Source organism: Onychostoma macrolepis, chromosome 17 (assembly GCF_012432095.1).
Source record: "Onychostoma macrolepis isolate SWU-2019 chromosome 17, ASM1243209v1, whole genome shotgun sequence".
Lineage (NCBI taxonomy): Eukaryota > Metazoa > Chordata > Actinopteri > Cypriniformes > Cyprinidae > Onychostoma > Onychostoma macrolepis.
In genome coordinates, this window is record NC_081171.1 from 21,746,361 (window position 1) to 21,764,276 (window position 17,916).

Here is a 17,916-nt window from a genome sequence, read left to right on the forward strand (position 1 = left end):
ATATTTCATTAAATGGAGATTACTGGACAAAGTATGTCTGAATATTATGATGGAAATATAAATACAAATGTTTTGCAATTTTATACAGGATTACAAAACATGCCAAATAGTGCAGAAAATTAATCTGAATGAATTTAGGGTAATTTCAAAGATGTTTCCAAAACAACAGTTATGGCCGGACGGTCGCACTACATGATGTTTTGACGCTTTGAACAACAGAAAAATTACAAATAACTAATGTTTTTTGAAAAATTAAAAGTTGGTACATATGTGGGAGAGGTACTTATATATGGCATCATTTTTATGCATTTAAACCAATTTTTAACGGAAAAAATGCAATCGGACAGAAAATTTAGGCGTCACATCATTGACCCATAAATAAATCCCCTAAAATAACATAAAAAGTATTTAACTTGCAAAAAAGGTTATCAAAAATGCATTTTAATGCACACAATATCTTTTAAATATTCCCTACATTATGAGTAGCCAGACAGAAAGTGAAAAAATTCCACAAACTGAAAACTACTGCAGCAAAACCTGTCAAAAATATTCCAACTGCTCCTAAATCAAGAACAGAATGACCCACTTACAGCTTATGAGAGGCAGAAAAAAAAAGATCAGTAAAGTTGTGTAACGAAGTGTCACAGGAGGAGGACAGAATAATGAACTCAACCGCAATAAAAAGTTCATTAAGCAGCATTTTCAGCCTGCACTAACTTCCCTATAGTTATCGATGGAGGATAATGAGAAGGTGCAGAAGAACAGGAATGAAATTTGGGAAGCTGGCCCATATTAGGTGTGATGTTCTGTAATCACAGCAGGAGTGCACACCAGATGGACTCCTGACAGGCTTATCAGATATGCCAGCATCCGTAGAGCCATTAAGCAAAAAGCACATATTCAGCATCCTCATCATTACAATATCATGTGCAGGTAATCCCTTAAACCGCTTGTAATTTTGGCGTAATTAAACTCAACCGCACCCACTAGTATCGCTCAGCCAAGCAGGCTGTACACATTAAGAGTAAGTGGAAAAGCGTGATGCAAAATCCCCTGTAATGAGATGTCATTTGTGTCTGAGATGTGCTTGTACCACAGGGGTTTGATCTGTGCTCTGTTTATAACCACCTAGGCTCAATGGGTGTTCATTTCAGCTGGAAACTGCAGTCAATTGTATGTGTAGGTAATTCATACAACCGACTGCAGTTTCCAGCTGAAATGAACGCCAGTGGCAGTAAAACACCAACTTTTATTCCTTTTTTTGCAAATTATGATTACAGGGGTAGATTATAAATACTTAAATATTTTTTTCCTGTGCAGTACTATGTAATGACCTCAAACACTTTTACCAACCATAGTGCATGATTTGTAAATGTATACATTTTGATGTTTTCATCACATAACCAGCTCTATATTTTTGGCTTTTCTGACTTTGTAAACTTGCTCAGTAGCTCACCTGGTACAGCATTGCATTTGCAATCACTGTACAAATCCTGTGAAACAGTCACAATAAAAGACCTCAAGAAAAATGCTAAGATGGCATGGTTACTTCAGCAAATGCATTTTTTAATTCTAAGTTTGCTTTTGTTACCACTATTGGTTAGGTTTAGGGTAGGGTTAAGAGATGGAATGTTATTTTCGAATGTGACAGCATTAACTTTTAAAGGGATCGTGAACTGAGAAATCAAAATTCCCTTGATCTTTTGACATTTAAGAGGTTGTTGTACTATGAAAACATCCTGTAAGTTTCAGAACTCAAACTTTCTCATTATACAGCTTATATTGAAGCCAATCTGCCAAAATGACAGGTTGTGGAATGTGCCACTTTTTATGATGTAATAGTGTCTAAACACTGCCTCCGCAGAAGAAAATCAACACCTGCTTCTACATCACTGCCTATTTAGCCCCACCCACCGATTCGTGCATGTAGTGTAAATAACTAGAGAGGCAAACACAGGTCTACGCAGAAACTAAAAGATAGCTCCAAAGACAACTTCACTTAATTTTACCATGGGTTTGTTTACAAAGCATAATTCTATGTAGGATTTTCAGAAAGATTGAAACTAAATAACACTGCTGTGCTGACTATATTGGATCTGACAGTAACGTCCCACCACACAAGTATGAGTACCTTTTTTTATATTATGTGGTCACTATTGCTTTGTCTGTTATTACAGATCATTTGATATGTACTGAGCATTTATGCGTTTAACCTAAATCACAGCAGTGTCCATCCATGAAGGATGTAGGCTGTGAAACATACACAACTGTTTAGCCAATCACAACTGTGGACGTTTACTTCCGAGTCTGCAATCCGCCACACTTATTCAAAGAGAGCATTCTGATGAGGGGGTCAGAACATGACAAAAAAAAAAATAGCCTTTTACTTCTAAATTATGATGTTTTTTATGTAAAAATCTTGATAACATTATAAGTGGACCTCAGAGAATAGTACAAAATAATAAAGGCATTTCATGACCCCTTTAATGCAATTCACTGGAAACCTCACTTTAAAATAGTTGCGAAACATACAAGAAGCAGTGTAATATTTTTCAGAAATGTCACCACAGGCACTTTTTTTCAGTGAGCCTCTGTTGGTCTATAAAGGTATATATCATAGTTTGGTTACTGCGCTGTCTGTGTGGCTCTTCACCTGGCACTGATTACATTTCCTGTGACCTCTAGGACGCTTTTCATCTCCATACTTAATGCTGCCTTCACGTGCTATCGGAATTATCGTAAATACGAGTTTCCTAATCAGAAGTTGGACATGAACGGCCTGTCAAGTTGTATTTACTACTGGGAAATTCAGAAAAAATTTTGATACCAGAGTTTCCGAGTTGGGCGGGTCATAAACTTTAAACATGGTGGAGGGAACAACCATTGCTGCTGTCAATGCTGTTCTCACAACAACTACATCACTTTGTCTTGTCACTAAAGTACTGTATTTATAGGCTAGATATGAATGATCATTCGAAGCATATTGTATGTTTTATAAGCAGTGAAATAAGCATGTATTTGAACGAAATTCCAGAATTGTCAGCAAACTACATGTATAGCGCGGTGAATGTTTATGTGATTGTCAACCAATGGGATGCAAAATTTTTTTCCTTCTGACATTAAAGCACTTGAATACGACAAGCTCGTAATCACGACTTCACAAGCGGGAAATAGGAAATTTCCGATAGCACGTGAAGGCAGCATAAATTACACATGAGAATGAGATTGTTATACCCTCCATCTTACAATGTGATTTTTTTAATCAAATTCGTAAAACTGCCTTCCCTCAAATCCCCCTTCATCTTCCTTTCACAGTACTCTTGTGGAGAAATAAAAAAAAGAAAACATCAGACTCTTTGGATATCAGACTGTCTGCTGGCTAATGATCAGTGGGGGTCTCAGAGCTCTGCACATGACTCGTTTTATTTTTAAAGATTTGTTGTTGTTCCAAACCTGTATGACCTTATTTCTTCCATGGAACACAGAGACGTTAACTAAATATTCAAGATGCAAACCTCCAAACACTTTTGAAGTGAGCTGGGGAGCAGTAGTATCAACAGGAAATTTTTTCTTTTTTGATAATCCATTTCACTCAGATATACATCATGATACTGAAGAAATTATCTGTTGCTTCTTCCATGTCATCTCAACATTAAGAGCTAAAGCTACCAAGAACGTTTTTTCCCGTAGTAAAACTATACACCGTAACAATTAATTTTTCCAATTATTGGATTGATTGTTTTGGATGTTTTACACAAAAAATGATTTCAGTCTTTCTATGTTCAGTGTGTTACTTGTTTCTTTGTAATTTCTGAGTGAAAACTATTTCTAAATTCCAATTCCAATTTTTTTGTTTTAACGATATTCAAGTAAATTTTCACAGTTGTTGTTAGAACATAAGTGTCAGAAAATGTCAACATAGTCTCAGCCTCGGATGTCACACCCACAGACCATTTACTTAATGTCTGATGCATATGGCACACAAAACTGAAAACACTTCAGGAGTTTCCAACTTGCCATCTGATTGGTTGAATTCTACAGGATTTCCGTGAGTGTGCGTCACATTCTTTAACAGTCCACCTGGAAACAAAGCTATCATGATGCCAAACCCTCATGGAAGAAAGCGATCATGTGACAATCAATGCTTATCAGAAGCAACTAGAAGCTGGATTTTCAAAAGGTATGTGAAGTTCATGGCATACTATCTTTAAAATACATCCAAGAGTTTTACATGCCTGTGTTATTGTACAGACATCAACCTTACATTTTCACACCCTGAAACATGACACTACACAAAACAAACTGTGATTGTTTGCTTAACTTCAGCCAGAAGGCAGTCCTTGGCCAATGAAAGCTGCCATCAGTCTGAAGGTCTGTCTATGCGAGACTAATAATGCTAACATGGCAATTTATTACATTCTAGAATATATTCTTAATGCACACCTTCATGCCTAAAAATGTACTTCAAGGTCAAGAAGCTGGTTATTCACTGAATACAGAAAATTCATATTAACACAACATTCATGAAAGTAATCAAATCACAAGTCTTGATCTGCCTGTGGCTTTGACTCCGCCCTTCAGAATCTTGACACGCCCATCTAAACGTTTGACTCCGCCCATGTGGGCTCGATTCAAACTCGGACAGACAGCTTGAAATAGGCAGTTAACGTTAACCGTCGAATATAACGAAACGGGTGCATTCAATTTTTATCGTACCGTTACACAAACACAATCAGGGACTGTCTGTGACATAGTTTGGACATAAAACCTTAGCTTGAAATAATCGTCGTTTGTTTGTTTCATTGCTGACATATAATAAGACGGCTTTAAATACTGTACAACGTGTAACCATGCCAACCGCCACATCTCCCCACAAAATAGCCCAAATAATAATAACGGACGTTGTAAAGATGCCGTCAACCCTTCTTGTGCATTTATTCATGTAAATCCCGAGAAAAGGGATGTTCTCCCCACTCACAGCAGCCTCTATTCACACTACAGTGAATAATTCAACGTCTGACGTCCCAAAAAAGGACAAGTATGTACTGCCGCCTTGTCGGCGCATTATTAATACACTATACGATAACGACACACGTAAGTAGCTATGTGTAGCCCCAACAATACATACAGGGACAGTCACTCACTCACCAGTTTTTGTGAGCAACGCCGACATACACCACGCCAAGAACAGGACGCTGCAGATGAAGCACACCTGCACGAACAGCATCTCTCTCCTTTTGCGAACTTTAAACATTTTGGTAATGATGCTCTTTTTAGATAAACTGCAGCTCTGCTCCAGCTCCATGGTCGTCTGCGGCTGGGTCATTTTGTGAGTGGATTTCAGTGAAATTGAAGCCACACAGATGGCCGGGACCGCAGGAAATCAGGCTCGGGATGAGGTCTTCCTCATGTCCAGCGCGCCGATCCCGTCTGTGTGTGTGTGTGTGTGTGTGTGTGACTGAGAGAGCTTCAGTCCCAGGTGCCTCCTCCACGCGCTCGTGCTGATGTTGTATTATTAAAGCAGCCCGCGTGTCCTGTTGCGAGAAAAAAATGCTAATTATATTCAGCTGGAATTAATCACTGGACATATTTTGGACGGTGTGCAGTCGGGCTTCACAGTTGTCTGGTGATAGTAAGACTAAAACCCACATTCTCTTTGACATAAGAGCTACAGGCTGAGCTAGGTGTCCTGGTATTTCATGAAATATGTCAGTAAACGTCTTTAGGATCCATGCTGGTTAGGCTCAGTCCTCTCAAGTTGAGGTTTCATCTCCCTCTCGTGCAGCTGCTGTGACTTCTACATGTGAGAGACTGTTACGCGCGTTCACGTGACACTGATGACGTATGCACCCTGAGCCTACTACACTCACTAGACTAGACTACTATAATCCTTGAAAAAGGCATGACTTCTTCTACCATATAAATAGTATAGGCTATTCTTAATAAAGCCACCGTAAAATACTGTACATCACACTAATAATATCAATAGTAAATTCAGAATATTTTCTTTTATGTTCTCTTTTTAGGTGTTTAATTATTGGATGCAATGTGTTGTTTTCTTTTGATGTAGACTACTGTTCAAACGTCTACGGCCAGTAAGAATAAATGCTTTTAATACTTTTATTAAGCAAGGATGTATTAAAGTGACAGTAAAAGCATTAATAATGTAACCAAAACTGTTCTTTTGAATGTTCTATTCATCAAATAATCCTGAAAAAGTTTCCACCAAAAAATATTAAGCTGCTTGACTGTTTAGAACTATAATAATGTTTCTTGAGCAGATCAGCATTACAATGATTTCTGAAAGATCATGTGACATTGAAGGCTGGAGTAATGGCTGCTGAAAACTCAGCTTCACAAAGTAAATAATATATTTTTTAAATATATTAAAATAGACAGTTATAGTTATACCCAAGTTTGAGATTTTCATGGATGTTTATAGCTCAATAATACCAGTTACAGTCTCATAAAAAATGTCATTTAATGTTTTTTGTTTGATGTTTTTCTTAATTGAGAACTTCTGCTTGTTATTTCAGTTACAGTAGACTAAAAATGTAGGCTTAGACATAGTAGGCGTAGACAAACATTTTTTTCTTTCCATAAAATTGCCCTATTAAAAATGATGGGTTGTTGTAAATTAATCCTTGGTGAGTAACTTTGACAGACGTAGGTAGAAAGCAGCTTATATGGTGACGAATGGCTGAGCAACATTTTTTCCAGGCTTTTTCCATGGGTTCTTATTGTGTGAGGCCCGACATTTACAAATTACAAGAAAGTGGTTCATAAACTTAGTAATGCAGTGACCACAGGATGCAATGGTTGTACTTTCTAATGGAAAAATGCTAATGGTTTAAAAAATGTTTAAATGTCAGGTTAAGGTCAGTTCCCTAATACAATAGTAATAATCTCTACAAAATAATATTGCTATTGAATTAACTAGTCACAAAAAGGAAAAACAAATATCAAAATCTGTAATTTCAACTAAATTAAGATCGCAAAGCATTCACCCAACTGTTCTACAACATTCACTATAAAAACTTGACAAAAGTGTGATATTCGATTGCCAAAACAAGTTTTCCCCGGACACTGGAAACAGCACATATATTAAATCAGCAAACCTAAAATTGAATTCACTGGGAAAAGCACATCATTGGTAATGGTATATTTTTTACAACCAAAGCAATTCATCTGTAATAGATTGACTGTAGTCCTGTGAAAAACACACCTCAAAAATATTATGGATATGATCTAGTAACACATATACAGTTTATTGCAATAAAAATGTTTATGTGATCATTATTTAACGTAAAATCCCAAATAACATGTCTGCAATGGAAACAAAGTCATCAGCCCGAATAGCTGATTCGGGCACTTCAAACTTCAATTCCATCCCCAGTCTGGGATTCGACCTAATAATATCAGTTTTCACCAACAAAAAAAATGCAGTTTGTGTGTTTTTTTATTTCTAGTTTTTTGATAACAATACTGTTCTCGACTTCAGGCTGTTGTCTGGCTGACTTCACTGCATCGATATACTTTTCCGAGAGCAGAAGCCACTTCCTTCCTATAGTCTCAGCCTCAGTCAATGAACCTGTATGCTGGTAGTCAAAAGTATATTCTTGGTTAGACTGCTTCCTGACTGTCTTAATATCTAGGCCAAAGTTATGCCCAGTCGCCTTTTGGATTTACTGAATCTGATACACTTGTATTGACTGAGACTGAGTAAGTAGAATTGATGGTCAGAATGAAAATCATTAGCAGGTTGCTACGGAGAGTCACCCAGGACCCTTCACAGGAGGTGAGATTTGACGTAATGGATCCTATTTAGAAATATCAATTTTCTGAATCACTGTCTTTCTCTTTGCTTTATCTCTCTTCTTCTCCCTTTGTGTGCCAATTCAAAGGAATAGCCTCCATGGGACTTAGTATTTCAACTAAAACAGCAACTGACTGACCAATGAAAAGTTTTTTTCCTACGGCAGTCAATCTGTTTTTATTTTACACAAACACAATTTCAAGGAATAGTTCACCCAACAATGAAAATTTGCTGAAAATGTACTCACCCTCAGGTCATCTGAGATGTGAGTTTGTTTCTTCATCGGAATAGATTTGGAAAAATTTAGCATCACATCAGTTGCTCACCAATGGATCCTCTGCAGTGAATGGGTGCTGTCCAAGCAGCTGATAAAAACATTACAAGTTACACAACTCCAATGCATCAATTAACATCTTGTGAAGTGAAAAGTTGAGTGTTTGTAAGAAACAAATCCCTCATGAAGGCATTTTAACTTTTAAACCATTGCTTCTGGCAAAAATGCAAGACCACAATTTACCTGTCAATCAAAGAGCTTGATTGACAGGCGATCTGACCAATCATAACGCTGAATCCACTTTCTTGCCTGACAAACAAATCAGACATTAGAGTAGATTAACTTCGGTGGATTTAAATTTGAAAAATTGTGTGTATTGAAATAAAATACATTATGATGTTCACTCATGTTTATTTATGTGCTTTAAGTAAATATGAAAAGACCATCGGTTCACACCAGAAGTACCTTGCTCTGTTTTGTCGGTCGGCACGTTGTCAGTTTCCTCTTTGCGCCGTGATGTATTTTTTACTGCGTGAGAACATGGTGTGTAGTGTGAGAGTGGCATGGCTTGTCGGACATAGCAACAGTAACTAAGGAAGTCGGGTTTTTGCGAAGGCTCAATTCATAATGCCACTTCACCCAGAGGAAAAGTCTATACTCTGTTGTCCTCACATATCAAAATCCACCAACATATTTGTTTAGAACTGTTTTGGATGGTTTTAGCTTATAAATGGTGTTAGATCTGCGCATATTTCTCACCTGATTCAGATGACACAACGTTTTCACTGGAGAAAGCAATATTGTGAATAGAAGACTAGGAGCAATGGTTTATATTAAAATTGATTGTACTAGAGCTTGTGTGGATTACTTGTGGATGTTTTTATCAAGCTGAATTTCTCCAAATATGTTCTGATGAAGAAACAAACTCATCTACATATTGGATGGCCTGAGGGTGAGTACATTTTCAGCAAATGTTCATTTTTGGGTGAACTATTCCTTGGTGTAGCCTAGAAATGGTGTAGAAACAATCATAATTCGCTAGTAAATTTCACAAACAATTACAAAGAAACATGAAACAAATTAAACATGATTTTTATGAAACTACAGTGCAAAACTAAACAAATTTCTAACAGCTAAGCCCAGCACATCAGTTTGTGCGTGTTAAAGCTCAACAACAAGGAAGGGCTGTTAATGCGGTCTTTTTTGCTGGGCCATCGTTCAATTGCCTGAACTAAATGCATCGCCAGACAAAAGATGAAGCAAGAGGATGTTGCATGCTCGCAAATCTGTTTTCACCAGCTACAGCCTGCACTGGCTGATGTCAGTGCTTTTTAATGTCAGCTTTTTGCTAACCATTCTTCAGGCTAAAAGAACAGGACTGTGTGACAGTTAGCAAGATTTACTGGACACTGATGCTACCGGTGTGCCCCCTGCAGTGCATGCTGGGTAAGTTTGCCAAAAGACAGTGTGGAATAGCTCAGAAGTCAAGCTGCCTTGTAATCATGTGAATGGTCTGAATTCTTCAGTGGTGTGTAAGTATGAGTGTGTGTGAGAGAGTATGAGTAAGTGTGGTGAGTGCAGTTTTAAAGGTCAGCTGATGAGAATTTAGGCTGAGGTACTGTACCAGGTGAAATCCTCAATGCTGTGGTGATTTGTTGTAATACAGAGAGACGGTATGTTTGTTTAAGACAGGGGCTGTGCAGAGCCAGCAACCTCCCTCCCAGACAACCATCCTAAGGGCCCCCAATATAAAAAAGCTAGATTACCTAATTAAAAATGTGAATATAATGACTGTGGGATTACTAATGTTAATTCAAATAGGTCAAAATTTCCTATATGTTTTTGAAGAATTAAAAAAACAAAACATTTATTTTTTTTAAATTTTTTACAAATTTTATACTACTGTTCAAAATTTTGGGGCTGGCAACATTTTTAATTTCTTTTTCAAAACAAATGCTGACCAATTCAAATTGCAATAACATTTTGCAATATTACCTTTTACTGTATTTTTGATTAAATGTAGCTGTTACTCTAAACATTTCTTATTATTATCATGCTGAAAATAATATATATATATATATATAGAGAGAGAGAGAGAGAGAGAGTATGAATTATATTCTGGATAAAAAAAAAATAATAATTTATTTGAAACAGAAAACATTTTGTAACAATATAAATTTCTTTCCTGTCAATTATGATCAATTTGATCTTACTAACCCCAAATGTTTGAACAGAGTACCTTAATAGACTCCTGGTTAAAACCCTCAATTTAAGAATGAAAACTATTAAATAATCAGCAATTCATGTTTGCGCTTGGATTTATAGACTTTTTGTGAATCTTTACCATAAAATCCAGTATTAATATATATTTAGTAGCTTGGAAGTAAACCTTGAATACAATATACTGGAATACAAAATACTCTAACGAAAAAAAAAGGTTTTATGTACTGTATTTTTGTTCATATTCATTCATTTCCTATGCGATAGCCTAACAGGAAGGATAATAGTTCATGAAACTTTAACGTTCTAGACTAGTCTAACATGTGTTTCAAAGTAAGTGTCAATACAGTAACCTTTCCAAAAAGTTCCAGATATTCACTGGAGTAAAACATGTGACAACTAGCCTTGGTCTTCTTCTAAGTACTTTAGTATAAATTTCATTTTCAGTAAATATACAGTTAAAATGTTCATTTACATGTAATTAACCTTTAAGCAAATGAATAATTTAATGACACGTACAAGGAGAAGGATCTTGCGTGCTGCTAAATAACTGATTTTTGAATTTGGTGAGGTTAGGGTCTTCACTGTAAGGTATGTGGGAGCACAGCCCCAGGTGACACTCGACAGCTTTCAGCATTCAGATATAACATTATTAAAAGAGGTGGTCATGAGAATTATGTATGTCCTGCAGCAGGAAAATGTAATTTATTATGTATTGAAGTTAATCACAGAACATTTATTCCATTAATATTTTTTTCCAGGAGGGTTTTCTACAGAAGGTTTTCCAGGAACCTATTGGTACTTTTCCTCACTAAAGAAGGATTCATGCTGTTTACCTCTCTCTCTCTCTCTCTTGCTCTCTCTCATTCCTTTGAATCATGTGTTTAGTTCAGATGACTTGCTTCCCCAGACGATAATAACGAAAGACTTGAGCCTTTTTCCATGTTAAAGCCTTGAAGAAAGACTGTGACTGTTTTAATCAACACTAACTGGTTAGATGCTGAAGTGGTATTGTGAATTGAAGAAACTCTGTACTTCCTGTGCTTTTCAGAGATACAGTGAATATTGTTCTTGAAGAACAGACATGTGATGAACATGCCAGTAAGTTTCTCTCCCATGTAAAGTGTGCTAACTACATTAGTACATGCATTTAAGTGCAGAATGATGTGGAATCAGCCTTGTTGTTGGACTATATGTTAACTGTCAACTTTCACATATACATTTGTTGTAGACTGGCAAAATCATTCTGACTATAGCCAACTTGGACTGAAATAATGTGTGTTTTTCCTTACCGCTCTGCTGGCTCAGGGATCATAACAATGACTCCTTAGGCAGGGATGATTAAGCAAGATTTAATGCTGTCACTCAAAACCTTCACAGCCGTTTACATCAGCTGTAACCGGATCAGGCTCTAGATGTAAATGAAACTGGAGTATATAGCCAAACCTCATTGTGGAAGCTGAACATCCAAAATCAAGATTTCTTTTAAGGAGAATTCAGGGACTTGAACACGATGACCGTCTGTTGAACTCTATTATGTAGACCCGAATCCCTGACTGTGACAGAAGGCTCTATTACACCTAAAACAAACACAATTCTTGAACATTTTGTTTGGTTTATTGCACAACTTTATGCTGCCTTTGATAATTCATCTGAATTATTGTTAATAATATTCCTAGTCAGTAAACAGCCTCTTAAGTTGTATTTACGACTGGAAAAATCAGAGATAATTGATAAGTTGGACGAGCCATAAACTTTAAACAAATCTATTACATATAAATAAATATTTGATTCATTTTGTATGTATTTTACGCAGCAAAAACAACATTTATATTACTGTCAGGAAAGAGTGGTGAATATATACACTAACATGGTTAAAGTTTAAATGGTTGTCAATGAATGGGATGCTACATAGTATTCAAAATATTGTATGTTGACTAAATACCTTACATTTTGGCTTAATAAGATTTTTCTAAGACATGATTTCAGAAGTGGGAACACTCTAGAGTTAGTTGACCCAAAATTATTAATTACTCACTCTCAAGTCGTTCTAAACCCATAAGACCTTCGTTCATCTTCAAACACAAATTAAGATATTTCTGATGAAATCTGAGAGCTTTCTGTCCCTCCATATACAGCAACGCTACTACCAAGTTCAAGGCGTAGAAAGGTAGTAAGGACATTGTTAAAATGTCCATGTGACATCAGTGGTTCAATCTTGATTTTATGAAGCTACAATAATACATTTTATGTGCAAAGAAAACAAAAATAACGACTTAATTCAACAATTTCTTCTCTTCCATGTCTCAGTCTTTGATGTGCGTTCATGAGAGTACCACAATGCATGCATGTGATGCAGCTGATGCAGGAGCATTGAATTGAAATTGAAATTCATCCACTGTGTATCCAAAAAAAAAAAGAGGAATACATGCAGAGATACTGCAAATCTTATTTTAATATTACAAGTGCAAAAATAAAGTGCTTAGTGCATTTAAAACACACCTGAACCAGCTAATCAAGGTCTTCAGATTCACTAGAACAGTAGTGTCCAGAACCTGGTGGGCCAATGTTTATCTCCAACTTGCCTCAACACACCTGCCCGGAACTTTATCTCATAATTACACACTGTATCCATTAAAATCCACAACAAACAGGACATTCCTCACTGTTCATATTCTTTTTAAACATTTCATCTTTAATAATCTAATATGATCTTTTTTTTATAAAGAATCTTTGTATGTTTCATGGATGTTAAAGGTTCTGCATGGAACCACTGATGCCAAGAAAGAACCTAAAGGTTCTAAAGGTTAATTACATTCAATCCACATGAATTTGTAAAATTCAAGTTAACTCTTTTGTGTTGGGACTGCATGAAACATTTTGTTGACCTATACAGTAATTAGACAGAGCAAATGCTGAAATTCTATGTTATTTCATGTGTTTTTGCATAAAGAGAAAGGATAATTAAGTATAGCATACACACATGCTATTTCTAACGAATCGTTGTCTAACACAAAAACTTTCATTTTTGTAATGTTTGTTAAATAAAACACTTGTGGAAACTGACTTGTTGACTGTACAAACCTAAACGAATAGTGTGGAAATGTTTTTGAGTGAAATTAATCCGGGAGAACAGCTCCAAAACAGGAACAAAAACTCACACAAGCTATTTACCAATGTATTCAGAAATTCTGAAGCGGATCCACATTTCCCCATGGCATCTGAACCTCGCCAGCTAGGAGTCCAAAGGGCTCGCCGCCAAGCCATTGAGAAGGGAACAAAACGGCTCCTGGGACATACTCTGCTCTGGTAGCAGCAGCTCCCCGCTGGCATACGTAAACCCGTAGCCTCATTTCAAAGAGAGCTCCAGCCACCCCAGGTAACCTTGCTTACCCCAGAGGAAAACCCCCTCCACAGCCAACCTTCCTGTTTGCACAGATAAATTATTTCTCCACTGCTTTCATCTTACCTTCCACTCCGAGGTAAACGCCCCTTTAAATGATGTATCTGTGCCTCATACTATCCCCTAGATATGTCAAACTCGTTTTATACGCTTCAGTGTCCTCGTTAAACAACCACAAATGTCATACTGCAAGAGGCTGGACAACTTTGTATGTGTGTAAACATTTGTGCGGTACAATTTTGATCTTTTTTGGCTAATAATCAAGGGTACACTACTCTCTTTTATCCTATAACAAAATTTAAGTAAAAATGGACATTGTTCATATAGTTGTTCTACTTGGGTATATACTGTAGGCTTCTGCTCTTTATTTATTATTATGCATTTTTTTAATAATTACTATTTTCCTGTGCATTGCACTCATTCTTTTGCATGCATAACAATAAACAGTCACATTTGAACTATCAGTAACTGCTGTCCATGTGTTGTTTTGTTCTCAGCATTTATTGTAGTTTGTGGAAAGTGTGTGTGGAACAACTTTTTCCATTTTTATTATGTTGTAACATTTCCGTTTAGCTTTTTTTAGTACTTAAACTTACATTTATTTGATTATATTTAGTTTTTAATCTAATTTTAATCATATTTTAATTCATATTTATTTCAATTAAAAAAAGTTAACGATATCAACACTAATTCAATGGAAACTGATTGCGAAAAGTGAGGTTTCCATACCTGAATATGACGCTGAAACTATAAAAGGTTTGTTTAAGGAATCCAAGGTCATTTTTTGAGCTTCTGCTTTCTGGGAATGAGATGGTGATTAGCACAAGGAGGGTGAAGGTCTACATAGCACTGTCTGGCCTAAGTGATGTCAACAGAAAAATGTTTTCAAAGACCGAGCACGATAATTACATTTGCTGGGAGATTAAGAAGACAAACATTTTTTTCTTTGGAATAAGGTACACAAATTAATACACAAGGAAGGGAAAGCGACAAGCAAAGCTTACTAAGAAAGTAAATATTGTCCATTTTGGTTTCATGCTGACTATAATCCTTACTAAACATTGAGGACCTATTGATGTATTATGTACTGGTGTAGAGACTCAGCTTAGCAGTCATGCTGCCTTCCTGCCTGTAATCATGTGAATGGTCTGAATACAGCAGTGTGTGAGTGTGTGTCTTGGGTTCAGGCTTCAAGGACTGGTCAGCTGATGAGAATTTGGGGTTTGAGGCACCAGGCTGTTAAGTCAGCTGAGGGTTCGAACACTGTCGGGAAGTATGTTTTTCATTCTGAGTATCAGTGTACGTCTGCAGTAAAAAGCTGCAGGATATGCACATGACACACACTTCAATATATTGAGTACTGTATTATATGAGAATGTATGTACTCTGAACACAGTAAAGCTGGGATGCTTAGACATTATTAAATGGACCCAGATTTTATATTGGACATCAGTGTCCCAACACTGTACCAAAATTTGTAATTGTAGAAAACAAACTAAAGTAAACAAAACCAGTGTTTCCTGCACCATGGCAAAATATGTGACCCTGAACCACAAAACAGTCACAAGTAGCACGGGTATATTTGTAGCAATAGCCAACAATACATTGTATAGGTCAAAATTATGGATTTTTCTTTTACGCCAAAAATCATTAGGATATTAAAATCATGTTCCATGAAGATATTTTGTAAATTTCCTACCGTAAATATATCAAAACTTAATTTTTAACAAACCATACATCAATGGAACAATGACCGTTATGACTGGTTTTGTGGTCCAGGGTCACATATATCATATTTAACCTTGAATTTCGTGTTGTATTGAATGTGACGCAATAAGACCAAGAAGGCAAAATAACGGCAAAAAGTCTTTCTATTAACCTGTCCCCTTGGGCTGCACACAGAAATACATACAACGGTACCAGTAGTCTGAACAAATGACAAATGTGCTGCTGTTTATGAATTAACATATGACCCTTGAAAACCAAACCATATACATATATAGATAGATAGATATAGTTGTATTTTATTAATTGCACTGAACATTTGCATTTCTTTTGCAACCTTATCAGGTGCATTTTGTGTCATGGCTCACCAGTTAACCCTCTGGTGCTCTTCGGTCACTTTTGACCGAAAAATGTTCTGTTTTGAATTTTTAAAAATCCCAGCTTCATCGGAATGGTACGAAACTTGGTGACTTTTATCGCATTTGGAATGTGAACACACACAAAAATTGAGGGCTTGATTCGAGCAGGCTAAGTGGTCGTAAAAAATAGTTACACTTGTGCTCTTCGGTCAAAAATGAGCTACCATAGGAAATGAATGGGAAATTGACAAAAACACAAAAATTCTGCAAATTTTTGTCTGTACAATCTACAAATCTGCCACAATGCAGAAAAAAAGTACACAGCAATGATGGGGTGAAACTCTAAAACATCAAGTGTTCAAAACCAACACATCCACTCACACACACACACACACTTATACACACACACACACCTATGAACTGGTGTGACTGTAACACAGCAAATATATAAACTAAAAGAAATAATTCAACTACAATGCAGTAAAAAAAAAGTGGACAGCAAGGAAGGGGTTACACTCTGAAACATCAAGAGTGCAAAACAGTCACACCCACTCACACACACACACACACACACACACACACACACACAGTCACAGACACAGACACATACACATACACATACACATACACATACACATACACATACACACACACACATATATACACATTCAAATGAATTGGTATGTTTATAACCATATAGCCATAACAACTCAGAAAACTGAAATAAGAGGTTGAAATCAGATCAGACCCAGAAGGATTAAGCTCTGATAAAACATTCCTGAACATTTTTGTTACTTTTTATAGAATTTTTATATTTTGTGTAACACAATGCTTTCTCTGTGTTCAGGTTTGACTGTAGTAATAATAATTCAAAAACTGATGCTTTAAATCAACATTTCAAACCAAAATAAATCTAAACCTTTACAAAAAGTTGTCTTTGAAAAGGTCTAAATATATATCCAAACCCACAACTTAATAAAAATAAGTATTTATGTCTAAACACAATTAGAAAATGTATAGGCCTTTTATATAGAGCTATGTAGGAATCTATGGGCTAAACCATGGAATTGCAGATGTTTTTTTTTTTTTCATTTTACCACCAGATGGCAAAATGTGATCATAATTATTGTATAAATATTAATTAGTACCATGAAATTCTCTCAAAAATAAAAAATATTATTAAACAAAAATATGTTACATTGATTTTACTTTTGACCGTGAAGAGCACAAGTGTGACTCCGAAATGAGGAGCACCAGAAGGTTAAGAACTGGTCTGGACAGTATTCCTTTGTGTGCGTATCTAGATAATGCTATACACTAATTCTAACAATGAATTGCTGCCATGTGCACCTCCACCTCAGACTGTTCCCTCAAGCATGAACTGTAATAATCAGAAATAAATCCATAACATCCAGTCATTATAACTATCAATAATTGAAGAGTACAATTAATATTAAAATGAATACTAATTTAATGGGGCTTAATAGAGGGAACGGCACTTGCAGCATGCTGTTTGCCAGCGGGGACCGTCAGGACTTGGCCGTTCTCCACCTTGCTGTTTCGTAGCAGCTTGTTCCATTAACATGGTGCTGCTCGGACAGAGCTGGCATTAGAGCCACAGTAAGAGGATTAGCTGATGGACATTTCTGCCATGCCTGGTCAATTATGAAAATGAAAAATGGACAAAAGGTCAGAGTTGACATACACTCCATATCACAAAACTCTACGCAAATGCCCATACACACATGGTGGCAAACAAAGAGGGTTATTGAAGGCCACCACATGGGAAAAAAGGATTGAGCGTGACATGCTAAACAGCAAATATGCTGTTAGAGGACATTGTCGTATATTAGACATATATGTTTTTCTTGGCTTGGCTGGTTTCTTCATGCATGTACTGTGTTCTCATTCTGTATAAATGAAGCCGGCTGTTTGTGTCTTGTATTTGTACCTCAGCGTCGTATAATAGCGAGAAGTGGAGCATGAAATAAAGTCTAACAACCTGAACATCAACATTAGTGAACGCCGGCAGAACTGTTATGCATTTATGGAGTCAAGCTTTGCTTTGTAATGCAGCCCTTCCTTTATCAACTTGCACCTTGATTGTAAAAACCATACA

At 36.4% G+C, this 17,916-nt stretch overlaps 1 protein-coding gene and 1 long non-coding RNA gene across 5 annotated transcripts in view; one reads left to right on the top strand and one right to left on the bottom strand.

Moving 5' to 3' along the window:
- slc24a4a (solute carrier family 24 member 4a) overlaps positions 1 to 5,878 on the bottom strand; it is a 41,637-nt gene extending 35,759 nt beyond the window's left edge. Inside the window, exons 1-2 of one of the 4 annotated variants that reach the window (XM_058748961.1) lie at positions 5,650 to 5,878; positions 5,149 to 5,534 (exon numbers count right to left, since the gene is read on the bottom strand). In XM_058748961.1, the coding sequence (XP_058604944.1) occupies positions 5,149 to 5,326 (178 nt within the window). In that variant the 5' untranslated portion in view covers positions 5,327 to 5,534; positions 5,650 to 5,878. Of the gene's footprint in view, positions 1 to 5,148 lie in introns of all 4 variants that reach the window. The other 3 variants (XM_058748959.1, XM_058748962.1, XM_058748960.1) reach the window with 3 other exon arrangements.
- Positions 1 to 17,916, top strand: part of LOC131523007 (uncharacterized) — a 72,200-nt gene that overhangs the window by 39,151 nt on the left and 15,133 nt on the right. The gene's annotated exons all lie outside the window — the stretch shown is intronic.